The 15,121-nt window shown below is 44.7% G+C and overlaps 1 protein-coding gene across 1 annotated transcript in view; it reads right to left on the bottom strand.

The window, feature by feature from the left end:
* Positions 1 to 8,832: 8,832 nt before the first annotated feature.
* The window catches only part of LOC126260456 (homeobox protein OTX1-like), a 177,417-nt gene continuing 171,128 nt past the window's right edge, over positions 8,833 to 15,121 (bottom strand). Inside the window, exons 6-7 of the mRNA XM_049957784.1 lie at positions 10,716 to 10,898; positions 8,833 to 10,685 (exon numbers count right to left, since the gene is read on the bottom strand). Coding sequence (XP_049813741.1) covers positions 10,359 to 10,685; positions 10,716 to 10,898 — 510 coding nt within the window. The 3' untranslated portion in view covers positions 8,833 to 10,358. The remainder of the gene's footprint in view (positions 10,686 to 10,715; positions 10,899 to 15,121) is intronic.

Here is a 15,121-nt window from a genome sequence, read left to right as displayed (position 1 = left end):
CCATGATATTTATTTCTCTACGGGCCGTCCGCTGTGGCCGAGCGGTTGTAGGCGCTTCAGTCTGGAACCGCGCTGTTGCTACGGTCGCAGGTTCGAATCCTGCCTCGGGCATGGATGTGTGTGATGTCCTTAAGTTAGTTAGATTTAAGTAGTTTCTAAGTCATAACCTCAGATGTTAAGTCATAACAGCGCGCCGACTCCACTAAAGACTGAATAATTCATACTGTGCTTGAAAGATTCTTAGCTCTTTTGAGCGTAGGTTCGAGGCGATACAGTACACGCAGCGAAGAGATAATAAATTATTAATATTTGGTTAATTAGAAGGGACAATATTGGTTGGATATGCGGACTGAAGTGAGTGAGTAGTCAATGAAAAATCACTAAACATGTGGTGATGAGCAACCCAATACAGGAGTAGTGAAGCTGTCTTCTCTTTGGGGCTACCTCAGCACACAAAATACAAACATGGAAGCGGCCAACAAGTGCCCTGGGACGTTACGAACGCTACGGATATTTGGAGATTTCACCGATGTTCAACCATTTTCAAACACACTAAAAAGTCTAACTTCTGTAAATTTTCATCTGACTTCTTCACATCTTCATTGTAATAATTTGTTCTGTGTAACTTAAATATTTGTTGGAATCTTTTTTTCTGTTTGATGATGCTTGGCTACGGTAATCTAAAGTTGCATGTTTGGTGTTTAAATGAAATTAAATTTCAGATTTATTCCACGTTTTTGACCATTGGAAAAAACATTAGCATATTTCTAGCTGTCTCTTTCTCAAGTATTTTGGTATTTATTACATGGTATACGCTCTCGAGTATCTTCTCACCATGGATCTCTGAAATCACCTGCGTTACAGAGAATATTTTGGTTTGCTTCCCAAGTTTAATTTAAATAAATCCTTAAATTCATCTAGAGGTATTGGTTCGATAATGTGAAAACCGTGACGCAATCTGACATATCTGTGTGCGCTACCTACTATGAAAAATTGAAGTCTAGAGGAAGCTATGCTTCAAGTGGAATAATAAATTATTATTTGGTGAATGCACTCAGTGGGTGTAAGATGATGTGGCAGCATCAGAATGCGCTTATCATATTCGTGAATGGTGAAAACTAAGTAAGAAACAAGAAGAAAAATATTTAAATTTTATAGAAATGAGAAATATTTAAGTCCAATAAGTTAATCATTGTTTCTACAGACAGCTGGTCGATACTGCAAAGAATACTAAAGCTAGTCATTTTCCTTAAATATTTTAGTATTACGTATTTACGATTGTTTTTATTATTTACTATTATTATTATTATTTTATTATTTACAATATTTAATTTTATGATTTACAATTGTTTCTGTAAGCAGAGAGAGTTTTAATGAAGTCCAGTTTAACAATATACCACCAACGAAATCTCTCGCATGCTGTAGCCGTAACAATGCTGGTACAGACTTCGCGTTTGAAATTTCTGCGCGTAGTCTCTCTTACAAGTTGCCAGGGAGCGGTCGTCGCGGTAGAAAGAGTACAGAACGGTAAGTGGAACATTGCGGGGACGATTCTCTGTGCGAAAGCATTTTCCGTTATTTTCAATTGTTACATTACTCACAGTGCAAATAAACCAAAGAATGTTTAATAAATTGTATTTAGTAATATTTTGATAAAAAGCACGAAAAGGATAGGCAAAGGAAAATTTGGGACTGCAAATACACTCCTGGAAATGGAAAAAAGAACACATTGACACCGGTGTGTCAGACCCACCATTCTTGCTCCGGACACTGCGAGAGGGCTGTACAAGCAATGATCACACGCACGGCACAGCGGACACACCAGGAACCGCGGTGTTGGCCGTCGAATGGCGCTAGCTGCGCAGCATTTGTGCACCGCCGCCGTCAGTGTCAGCCAGTTTGCCGTGGCATACGGAGCTCCATCGCAGTCTTTAACACTGGTAGCATGCCGCGACAGCGTGGACGTGAACCGTATGTGCAGTTGACGGACTTTGAGCGAGGGCGTATAGTGGGCATGCGGGAGGCCGGGTGGACGTACCGCCGAATTGCTCAACACGTGGGGCGTGAGGTCTCCACAGTACATCGATGTTGTCGCCAGTGGTCGGCGGAAGGTGGACATGCCCGTCGACCTGGGACCGGACCGCAGCGACGCACGGATGCACGCCAAGACCGTAGGGTCCTACGCAGTGCCGTAGGGGACCGCACCGCCACTTCCCAGCAAATTAGGGACACTGTTGCTCCTGGGGTATCGGCGAGGACCATTCGCAACCGTCTCCATGAAGCTGGGCTACGGTCCCGCACACCGTTAGGCCGTCTTCCACTCACGCCCCAACATCGTGCAGCCCGCCTCCAGTGGTGTCGCGACAGGCGTGAATGGAGAGACGAATGGAGACGTGTCGTCTTCAGCGATGAGAGTCGCTTCTGCCTTGGTGCCAATGATGGTCGTATGCGTGTTTGGCGCCGTGCAGGTGAGCGCCACAATCAGGACTGCATACGACCGAGGCACACAGGGCCAACACCCGGCATCATGGTGTGGGGAGCGATCTCCTACACTGGCCGTACACCACTGGTGATCGTCGAGGGGACACTGAATAGTGCACGGTACATCCAAACCGTCATCAACCCATCGTTCTACCATTCCTAGACCGGCAAGGGAACTTGCTGTTCCAACAGGACAATGCACGTCCGCATGTATCCCGTGCCACCCAACGTGCTCTAGAAGGTGTAAGTCAACTACCCTGGCCAGCAAGATCTCCGGATCTGTCCCCCATTGAGCATGTTTGGGACTGGATGAAGCGTCGTCTCACCCGGTCTGCACGTCCGGCACGAACGCTGGTCCAACTGAGGCGCCAGGTGGAAATGGCATGGCAAGCCGTTCCACAGGACTACATCCAGCATCTGTACGATCGTCTCCATGGGAGAATAGCAGCCTGCATTGCTGCGAAAGGTGGATATACACTGTACTAGTGCCGACATTGTGCATGCTCTGTTGCCTGTGTCTATGTGCCTGTGGTTCTGTCAGTGTGATCATGTGATGTATCTGACCCCAGGAATGTGTCAATAAAGTTTCCCCTTCCTGGGACAATGAATTCACGGTGTTCTTATTTCAATTTCCAGGAGTGTACATTTCCAGGAAGGTATTGTAAGGCGTACACGAGAACTTACTGTATAAAATTAGATGCTTTATATTTTACAGTTGATGATTTACACGTGCTGTGGTGATATTCATCCTAAAAACAGGGGAAGCTGTAAGCACTCGGCATCTTGCCGCGATTTAAAAATTACATTGTAGTTTTAAAGTTTCTTTAGAAAAATAACATTCCCGAAAAATTTACGTAACTCGGTAGAAAGGTAGCAAGCGAATGACCACCGTAGCCGTTGCCCCCCACAGCTGATGGGCTGATTCTGCCAGCACCGGGAATTTATTATTTGCGTGCAGCTGCCGAGGGCTGCTCGAAGGTCAAAGTCCTCTACACATTAATTACAGTCCCTTGTTGGTAAGGTATTTGCAGAATCCCAATAGATGCTGTAAGTACAATCTTTTCTTGGAAATTATTTGCAGTCCCAGATTTTCCTTTGCCTTTCCTTTGGTTATGAAAATATTAATTGATATAATATATTGAACATTATTTCAGTTTATTTGGAGCGACAGTAACATAAAAATTGAAAATAAAGTTTCCATTCATGGACTCGACCCTACGACCTTCGGATTCCGGTTCTGCACTCTTTCCGCTACGCCAATCGCCGCTAGCATAAATGGCCATGACTCACCCGATCAGCACCAGAATTGCTATTTTTTCTGGACATTTGTGGCCAAGCCCTGCATATATCTTAAACTTGGACGATATCGATGACGACGAATAGGCGTGGTCCCTTCATTAGCTAAGGAATTTCTGAAACCTCGATAGTCACAGTCTCAATAATCCTCACACTTTCCTACACGTACATGAAAATGGACTGTTTCACAATTTTCTACATTTAGAAGCAAACAGCAATACTGCCCGCAGGCAATAATCATTAGTGCAGTGTTCAGCGGCACTACTTCCATCAAGTGTGCTCACAATGAAACAGTTACGTTATCCTGATATATGGACATCGACAGAATATTTGCAACTGAAGACCGCGCTATTCTGTCCTTAGCCACACTACACTCATTCCTGCCTCAGTAGCTTCACACCCGGAAAAACTAGGTGATCTTTCCTTTCGAAAGCTTCTCGAAAATGGAGTAGTTGTTATTTTATTTGAATATGTTTCTACAAGGAAATTGGATGTCTTGTATCGGTGAAGTGATTTTGGCTTCATAAAGCTTGATGCTTTCCGGATATAGGTCGCAGTCAGGAGGAAAAGGAATTTACACTACTGACTAGTGAATGCACATAACTCTATGAGACACGCTAGAACCTAAAGCGCCATTTTTGGTTGTCTTTGTATCATTTTTATTAGTACGATGACTGACCTGTAATTTAGTACTGTCTTTGTGTTGCTACATATGACAAACTCAAAGTAAGTGGTGAGAACCTGGAGCCAACTAATCGAATGGGTCAGAAGGACCCTTCGAATTTAGCGGATGTAACCGAGGAACGAATCAACATCAAAAAGTCTTTCTTAGTCTTACTGTTTGCGACAGAAAAGAATATTTGTCAAAAAATGATTACGTAAGCACCTAAACTCCTGTCTCTTGAGTTAATTTTACTATCCCTTTGAAACATATTACAGAAGATGGAATTGGGAAAAAAGTCATTATATATGTATGAAACGTACTGACAGTCTTGGTGCTGTAAATAAAAATAGCAGCCTTATAAAAAAAATGAGAGTTCTAGCAGATCAGTTCGGCTGATATGTTTCGATCGACGCTATCAGAAATGATAGATTTCCACCTCTCACTTAGAAGATTGTGTGTATTCTTTATGTTATAATTCATCAACTTCATTCGTTAATTCATTTGTTGTTGTCGTAGTCGTTGTTGTTGTTGTGGTCTCCAGTCCGAAGACTGGTTTGATTCAGCTCGCCACACCACTCTCCTCATCTCCGAATAGCTGCTGCTGCCACCCGCATCCATTAGAGCGTACTTATCGTATTCAGGCCTACGATTTCCATCTCAGTCTTTTACCCCAAAGTGCCATTACCAAGGCACTATTCCTTGATATCTCATGATGTCCCCTATCAACGTAAAAATGGTTCAAATGGCTCTGAGCACTATGGGACTTAACCTCTGAGGTCATCAGTCCCCTAGAACTTAGAACTACTTAAACCTAACTAACCTCAGGACATCACACACATCCATGCCCGAGGCAGTATTCGAACCTGCGACCGTAGCGGTCGCGTGGTTCCTGACTGTAGCGCCTAGAACCGCTCGGCCACCCCGGTCGGCCCCTATCCACATATCCTTTCTTTTAGTCGAGGTGTGTAATAAGTTTTGTCCCCAATTCCAGTCAGTATCTCTCCCCCCCCCCCCCCCCATTAGTTAAACGACCAACTCATCTAATCTTCAGCATTGTTTTGTTTCTTGTCTGAAATGCTTGACGCCCATGTTTCACCTCCATATAAGGGTGCACTTCGGACAAATGTCTTCATAAACGACTTCCTAACACTTAAATTATTTTAGATGTTTACAAATTTCTCTTTTTCAGTAATGCTTTTCTTGATCGTCACAGTTTTCGTATCGTCTCTACTTTAGCCATCATTAGTTATTTTGCTGCCCAAATAGCAAATATATCTATTCCTAGTATTCCATTTCCTTCCCTTAGCATCACCTGATTTAAACTGACTACATTACATTATCCTTGTTTTATTTTCGTCAATGTTCATCTGATAATTTCTTTTCAGGACAATATCCATTCCGTTCAGCTGCTGTTTGGAAATTCCTTTGCTGTCTCTGACAGAACTATGTCATCGACAATCAGCGAAAGGTTCTATTTCTTCTGTCTTTTTTTTTTTAAACTGCTTTTCCAGATTCATCCTTGGTTTTCGTTACTGCTTGCTCAATGTACGGATTGAATAACATCTGTGATGGACTGCAACCTCTACCTCACGCTTTTCTCAACCACGGTTTCCTTTCACGTCCTCTGACACTTATAACTGTAACCAGTTTGCTTTATAAGTTGTAAATAACCTTTTGCTCTCTGTACTTTACCGCTACTACCTTCGAAATTAGAAATAGTAGGATCTAGTCAACATTGTTACTGATGTAGGTCTGCTTTTCTTCAATATATCTTCTAATATAAATTCGTAGGGCCAGTATTATCTCAAGTATTCCTAAATTTCAGCTTCTACCAGTTTTTCCATTCTCCTGTAAAAAAAAATCCTGTATTTTTCAACTGTGAGTTAATGCGTAAATGAAGCTTTCCTAAAACTGAAGGGTGGTCCGACCACCACAGTAGGTTTCTACGCGTAGCCGTGTTAGAAATAATAATTATTCCCTTGCTTTCCTCCAAATTGAGGTCTGACTGAGACAGTTAATTTTAGGACGACCTAGGGTTTAATGTGGAATCGATCCACGTTCCTCATTGTTTTCGCATAAATGACTGGAGGAAGCAGTAAGTACCAAACAATCTTTGAGCTAAAGCCCATGTTATTTTAATCTTATACTGAATGGTATGAACGAGATTTTCCTAAATACGTATTGGCATTTAAGTGAATAAGCTGACATGTGCGGTATTCACTCAGCTGTTACTGATGATTTGCTTCTTGACTCAAGAGGTAAGAACATCTTAACATTTTCCGCTTACATTTCTGGGGATCGTTCTCGTACATAGATGTTTTTTAAATATCTCGTTTACGAGCAACTTCCACCATGAGGTTTGAGGATTAGCATGTATTTTCATAGTTGCTTCGCATGTACCACTTTACTGAAGTCATGACCTGTAAGAGAACACATTTTAAACTATCTTGTTGCGAGACGTGCTTTTGCTCGAGTGTAGGTGTAACAATTCTGCAGATCTGCAAATGGAGGGGAGGGGAAGCGATGAAACACAGCTCATGCAGTTCGACTCATTTCGAAAGATGTGTCACTTTTATGTCTATTAGTTTAGAAGATGAATCTTTCGCGGGACGACATCTATTTGATATATCCTTATTTCCCTTAAATGAAACGAAAGAGCCAATAAAATTTATTGCCATCTATATTTCACAGGGCAGTAGAAGGACAGTGATCTGAGATCCAGAAATACGTTTAAGGATTAAAAGCGCTGTTAATTAGCTTTAGAGTGTTAAAATTTTAATTTGGCAATGTAACAAATATTGCTGATCTACATAGCTATTCGTCTGCGTAGAATGAGGGCTTACAGGAATTGAAATCGGCGGGTTACCATGTTAGCTTTAGTAGAACTGCTATATTGAGCGTGGAACGACACATCGTAAGAAATCCGAACAAAAATAACAAAAAAAATGCGGAAATTATGGCTTACTGTTGAGCTATAAAAGAGCAAAACAAAGAACGCGGTGTATGAAACTCCTGTTGATTCCCCCCCTATACTTGACTCGGCAAACATTTGCGAAGATAGGCCATTGTTTAAATATTTCATGCACAGAGGTTTATTGTGAGGGACTGGCATTTATCGTCTTGCCTATTTTTACACAGACCAAGCCACCACGGTACTCAACCTCAGGGTGTAACGGGTATAAGTGCAGATATTTTTATTTGTGATACCTTAATATATACACACATCAGTGTGTTGGGTGCATGTTTCCCTGCATCAAAAAGTCTTTCCACAAAAACGCTACAAACTTTACGACCTGATGTCTCCTGCATGATGGTAACTGCATCGTCAAGTGAAATACACCTGGCAGTATAGACTAACCGTTTGGCCGCCATGTGTCCACATTTCAACGCCTGACCTGCTGTCCAGGGAAAAATGAGCGCTAATGGCTTGCTCTTTCCACGTGTACTTGGAGGTACTAACCAACCAAAAAACATATGACTTGGAATACTACAATTATTATTATTCTGCAAGTGGCACAAATACTGATGTAATGCTGTTCTGTATATTGTCCTCAGTCACCAGTAGCAATATCTACACTTATACTCATTACACCCTGTATAACTTATTCGCGAATTGTGGTTGCTTGTAACAGCTCGGAAGTAGGAGACTCCAGATCAATGTACTTGCCGTCTTGGTCATATTTACACGATTGTGATAAATCGTTTCATGATGTCACAAGTAGCCGACTTAGTCTTTTGAAAAGGACTTCGTGTAGGGTGTAAAGTGGATGAAACTTGGTAATTAGAAACTGAATAACCTGAGAGATGCTCTTACTTCACGCCACATGTGTATGCCTCTGGTTGTGTAGCTGTATTTGTTGATGATGGCAGTGACAATATTATTTCAGCGTCTGCTTGTTAACAATTTTTACAGGGCGAAAAAGTTTATGATAAGAGTATGAATGTATGGTCGAGTGTAAAACTACATTCCGCAGACACTGTCGTGACAATTTTATTTTCTAGGGATATTCATCATGTGTAACGTTCCATTCTTGAGTTCTGCTCTGTCAATTAGAACATTACGATGTGTTCTCTGTCTTCCGTCTGGGATTACTTCCACTCCAATATGCTACAGCCAGCTGACACGACACACACAATACGAGTGCTGGTTGTAAAAACACGAAGACGTGATATGTAACATATACTCACACCAAACAAATTAATTCGTAAATTTTTAATATGATTATTTTTGTAAAGGAAATGCTGAGCAAATACAGCGCGTACTAATGAATACTGAGAAAAGAAAAGATTTACAGCGATCCATTTAATTTGTGCTTTTTCAATTTGAATTTAAAGTAACTTAATCATATTATTTAATTTAAGACAAAATATATTAAAATACAAGCCACAACAACACATCACTATGATTTTTACATTAGCGTCCTTTTTTTTGGAAAATTCTACAATTACATGTACGATTTTGTACAATGAGAATTATTAAATTTGTTTACAAAGACAACCATTAGAAGATAAAGACATTGCGAGGTAGTAAGAAAGTTTCTGAAAATAATTAAACAGCGTTAAGAAGGTGACAGTATTAATAACATGAAATGAAGTAATTAAAGACTGCACTTTTGAGTTCCTCTAAGCGATAATCAGAAGTAAATCGAAAGTAATTAATTTCGAATTTTGAGAATCTTAATGCAGTTGGTGGTGAGTTGAGTGGTGGCCAGTCCACGATAGGCAGGGTGCACTGCAGGTTTCTCGACGTTTTCCACTGCCCTTCAGTACCAACACCTCTTCCCCATTATTTCTTCCTTTTTTGAAACACGGAGACCACTGCCTGCTGGCTGGAACATCAGCTCACCAAACGCACAAAGTAAAAGTTTCTGGAGATAGAGCGAGTTGCGCTTCCTATAGTACAAAAGGCACTGAAGCTGCCAAGAGTCACAGTCTCTTAGTAACTGTATTTAATGCAGATCTTCCAGAAGGCTAACACATCACAGGTCTGGGGTGGTCCTTTGATAGACGGCGAAATCCATGAAATTTCAGCGGAATTTAACCGTTATAGTGAACAGACTTGCTGCATTCTAAAATTTCTTCTCGTAGCTGGTAGGTTTATTTCGTACCTAATTTCTCGTCAGTGAGACAAGGAGTCATTTTTTCTTAACATAACGCTCGCACGCGTCGAAAACATCACAGCAAACGTTGGTACGTTTTTGTCAATATAAAAAGCTCTTTAGTTGCTTAAAAAACAGAACACACAATTCACTCAAGAATAAATTACGTTAATATGGTACAGTCCAGGCATCAGCTCTGGTAACAAAAAGGAAATCTACCCCACGAAGAAAGTGGGGTTTAAATCTGTCAGTGGCGCCTCGACATTTCGTTCTAGTTGCCGACTGCCGGGTTACGACAATGTCCGAACACAGTTTTTTCTGGGGCTTATAACCTGTGCATCTGAGTCCTGCAGAGCACTTTTGCAAGGGTGAAAATCGTGTGGAGATTCCATTGTGTGGTAATGGAAGCTATTGACACAGTGTAATCCATTTATAGAAAGTGGTGGTGAATCGGCATTCGGTTTGTGTCCTTTGCATTATCCCACAACATTACGTTTTTTAGGACGCTCCCAGAACGAAATCTATTAGAACTGCTCTCGTGTATTAACCCGGTGGCGTCGACCAGATAGTAAAGTGTTTCGGCAATCTATCCTGTCGCCTTCCTCCACAGGAACACACTGCCTGTGGGTGACTACATCTCAGATTTTGGAAGTACTGCAGCATTTATAAGATGGCACCCGCGGGTAGGGATAGGGGTAAACCGGGAAAGCCTAACACCACACAGAACGCCTACTGCTACCCGATGAAATCACGAGTGCGGCGTCACACTTAGGCTCGACACACGTCAAGACCAGAGACGCAGAATAGTGAGACGAGCGTTAGACCATCTGGTACTTGTCCGGGGTGATCTGGTAGTCGAGCGAGCAGTCCGGGTGCCTGGCGGTGTTGAAGGCCTGGTGGTGGGCGCCGGCGTACGATCCCATCTGGTGGTGGTGATGGTGGTAGCTGTGCGCCATGACGTGGTTGTGGCCGTGGTGGGCGGAAGTGTAGTTGGACTGGTGGTGGCCGGCCGACGGCGGGAAGTAGTCGACGCCCATGTTGCCGTAGTAGGGCGAGTACGTCTGCGAGTAGCAGTGCGCCGAGGACGTGGAGGTGGGCGTGCCCCAGCAGAAGCCGTTGTAGGCCGTGGCCGAGGAGGCGGCGGCCGCGGCGGCGGCGGCGGCCCCGGGGGCGGCCGTGCTGGGGGCGGCGTCGTGCTGGTAGCCCGAGCCGGGCGTCACGGGCGGGCTGGGCGTCGTCAGCACCGACGACACCGAAGCCGCGCTGGCAGAGCCCGCCCGTTGCGGCTGCGGCTGCTGGGGCTGCGGCTGGGGGAGCGCCAGCGGCAGCGCCGGGAACGACGTCGTCCCGGGCTCCACCTGCCAACAGAGTCACAACACCGTAAGTCCTACGACATCTTTTCTATATTAACATCCAAGATTTCGATGAGAAATTTATGCGAATACCACGGATTCGTTCGGGGATGGAGCCGGGACTGGTATGGGTAAGGGGGAGCGGGAAGGGTAAAAGAGAAGGAGGGAGGGGGAGGACGGTGGGGAGAGGAAGTGGACGGGAAGGGGAGGGGGGTTAGAGATGTAGGGGTGGGGCAGGGTAAGGGAAGAGGGAAGAGGGTAAGGGGAGAGGGTAAGGGGAGAGGGTAAGGGGAGAGGGTAAGGGGAGAGGGTAAGGGGAGAGGGTAAGGGGAGAGGGTAAGGGGAGAGGGTAAGGGGAGAGGGTAAGGGAAGAGGGTAAGGGAAGAGGGTAAGGGAAGAGGGTAAGGGAAGAGGGTAAGGGAAGAGGGTAAGGGAAGAGGGTAAGGGAAGAGGGTAAGGGAAGAGGGTAAGGGAAGAGGGTAAGGGAAGAGGGTAAGGGAAGAGGGTAAGGGAAGAGGGTAAGGGAAGAGGGTAAGGGAAGAGGGTAAGGGAAGAGGGTAAGGGAAGAGGGTAAGGGTATGAACTGAGAGGGGGCTAAGAGGTTAGAGAGAGGGGTGAGAGGAGGAGAGTTGAGGGACAAGAGAAAAGGAGGGAGGGGAAGAAGGAGAAGGATGGGAAAAATGGTTCAAATGGCTCTGAGCACTATGGGACTTAACATCTGTGGTCATCAGTCCTCTAGAACTTAGAACTACTTAAACCTAACTAACCTAAGGACATCACACACATCTATGCCCGAGGCAGGATTCGAGCCTGCGACCTTAGTGGTCACATGGTTCCAGACTGAAGCACCTAGAACCGCACGGCCACACCGGCTGGCGAAGGATGGGAGGGGTGACAAATAATTGAGGAACAAAATCAAGTAAAAGCGTTTACATTTTTTCATGGTAGAACAAGGCAAATTATTAACTAAGCTACTAGAAAATAGCATGGAATTCTAGAAAACCAGTATCCCTCCCCTTCTTTAAAGATGCGAACCCTTGTTTAAAACGGGTTGAAACGTCTGATTACTTAACAAATGAGTTAATGTGTTACATATTTGACGTTAATCATGTAAAACCTTTATTGTTGAAGAAGCGCACTAGTTTATGTTCGTTTTATTATTTTCGGATTATTCATTTATAGATTAAGGAAAAAGTGAAAACAAAATTGTTTTGTAGGGCTGTAAGCGGGAAAAGGTTGAGAAAAGGCATGAAATTGTTTTTCAAGTTGGTAGGAATCACTACGTGCTTTGATTATCAAACCCTGGGTGAATATAGTGTTCTCAGTTCCACGAAAAACTAGTTTTTCCACTCAGCGCAATGTTTATGACTCATATCTCCTGAACTGTGTGTCAGGCAATGACATAATTTTGCAAGTGTTAATCGGTATATGTGAATACTGTCTGCAAAATGAGTTGCGAATAGAGTTGCTAGTAAATAAGTAATAATAACCTCATACCTGACGCGGAGATTTGCCTGCATAGACAGTGAAAATGTAGGAAGCCATAACCTTTTTTTCATTTCATCATTTAGTGGAGGGGAATTCAAGAAGAAAATGTTAGGAAAGGGTTGAAAATATGGGTAAAATTTATTGGAAGCCGCTAAGTTCATTTTTTTATCAAATAATGGATGAGTATAGTCTGTGTACGTTACCTCAAGACAAACACAGGACTCTAATTTCAATACAGGATTTATTATGTTAAACTTTTAACTTAAGTTATACCTCTTAATAAGTAGATTACGACAGCGTTTTAATTTTTTAAATCAGTAGATAATTATATGAAAAACTGAAAATCTATTTTTTGTGACCCCCTAGAAGACATTAGAAAGGCTGACTGCAACTGGGATCGGTTGAGCATTTATTAAAACAGATTGCAAGCTACACTCCTGGAAATGGAAAAAAGAACACATTGACACCGGTGTGTCAGACCCACCATACTTGCTCCGGACACTGCGAGAGGACTGTACAAGCAATGATCACACGCACGGCACAGCGGACACACCAGGAACCGCGGTGTTGGCCGTCGAATGGCGCTAGCTGCGCAGCATTTGTGCACCGCCGCCGTCAGTGTCAGCCAGTTTGCCGTGGCATACGGAGCTCCATCGCAGTCTTTAACACTGGTAGCATGCCGCGACAGCGTGGACGTGAACCGTATGTGCAGTTGACGGACTTTGAGCGAGGGCGTATAGTGGGCATGCGGGAGGCCGGGTGGACGTACCGCCGAATTGCTCAACACGTGGGGCGTGAGGTCTCCACAGTACATCGATGTTGTCGGCAGTGGTCGGCGGAAGGTGCACGTGCCCGTCGACCTGGGACCGGACCGCAGCGACGCACGGATGCACGCCAAGACCGTAGGATCCTACGCAGTGCCGTAGGGGACCGCATCGCCACTTCCCAGCAAATTAGGGACACTGTTGCTCCTGGGGTATCGGCGAGGACCATTCGCAACCGTCTCCATGAAGCTGGGCTACGGTCCCGCACACCGTTAGGCCGTCTTCCGCTCACGCCCCAACATCGTTCAGCCCGCCTCCAGTGGTGTCGCGACAGGCGTGAATGGAGGGACGAATGGAGACGTGTCGTCTTCAGCGATGAGAGTCGCTTCTGCCTTGGTGCCAATGATGGTCGTATGCGTGTTTGGCGCCGTGCAGGTGAGCGCCACAATCAGGACTGCATACGACCGAGGCACACAGGGCCAACACCCGGCATCATGGTGTGGGGAGCGATCTCCTACACTGGCCGTACACCACTGGTGATCGTCGAGGGGACACTGAATAGTGCACGGTACATCCAAACCGTCATCGAACCCATCGTTCTACCATTCCTAGACCGGCAAGGGAACTTGCTGTTCCAACAGGACAATGCACGTCCGCATGTATCCCGTGCCACCCAACGTGCTCTAGAAGGTGTAAGTCAACTACCCTGGCCAGCAAGATCTCCGGATCTGTCCCCCATTGAGCATGTTTGGGACTGGATGAAGCGTCGTCTCACGCGGTCTGCACGTCCAGCACGAACGCTGGTCCAACTGAGGCGCCAGGTGGAAATGGCATGGCAAGCCGTTCCACAGGACTACATCCAGCATCTCTACGATCGTCTCCATGGGAGAATAGCAGCCTGCATTGCTGCGAAAGGTGGATATACACTGTACTAGTGCCGACATTGTGCATGCTCTGTTGCCTGTGTCTATGTGCCTGTGGTTCTGTCAGTGTGATCATGTGATGTATCTGACCCCAGGAATGTGTCAATAAAGTTTCCCCTTCCTGGGACAATGAATTCACGGTGTTCTTATTTCAATTTCCAGGAGTGTATGTTTAACAGTGGCTGCTTTCCTATTTCTAGCCAACGAAGAACGGTGTATCTCCTGGCCACCTCTAGAAGATCTCACAGCCATGTGTAAGCTCCATTAACAGGCTAAGGATTCCTGCAGTGCTGACAACAAATCCGACACGGTTCATAGGTGCAGAGACAGGACTAGAAAAGCGCAGGAAGTTGAGGGAGCCAAGACAGAAAGGTAAACACGAAGCCCTAGACCCACAAATAAAAACAATAATAAACAGAACTAATGGCTGCTCGAATTAGGTGGAAATGACAGAGAAAAAGCGGTAGGCTACAGACCTTGCAATAATCATCCTGCTCCATGTTTACGGTAGCCCAGGTCATGGTACCAAAAACACACCCAAGACGTCAGAGTACCATCACTGACCTGGTCTATGTTCTCCACACACTGCGAGTTAACCACATCTTCGGGTCGTCGATGCGATCTGCGCCTTGCATCGTTTGAAAAGAGGCAGGATTTCGACTCATCGACCCATACTACACGCCTTCAGTCAGCCGCTATCATAGCTACTGTCAAGTTTCTGTGTAATTTGGCTTGTTGAAGACGTCCAGCTTTAGATGCAGCTGAGAGCAAAGGCCTTTTGCGAGTTCCTCAGCTCCTAATATCTATTGCACGAAATTCCTTTCGCGGTGTTATCTCGGAAACTGATTGAGATGAACGTGTAATCAACAAATCAAGCATTTCATTCACAATGTGCTCACTCGCAGGTCCAAACACGATACCTCCTTCACTCATTCTGTCACGTGTGTAAGTCTGTCCATCTTACTGTGCTGATTCCACACAACCAATGACGCGCGGGCCCACACACACACACACACACACACACACACACACACACACACACACACACACACAC

Source organism: Schistocerca nitens, chromosome 5 (assembly GCF_023898315.1).
Source record: "Schistocerca nitens isolate TAMUIC-IGC-003100 chromosome 5, iqSchNite1.1, whole genome shotgun sequence".
Classification (NCBI taxonomy): Eukaryota; Metazoa; Arthropoda; class Insecta; order Orthoptera; family Acrididae; genus Schistocerca; species Schistocerca nitens.
The sequence above is the reverse complement of the archived record's forward strand: the minus strand, read 5'-3'. Positions and strand labels throughout refer to the sequence as shown.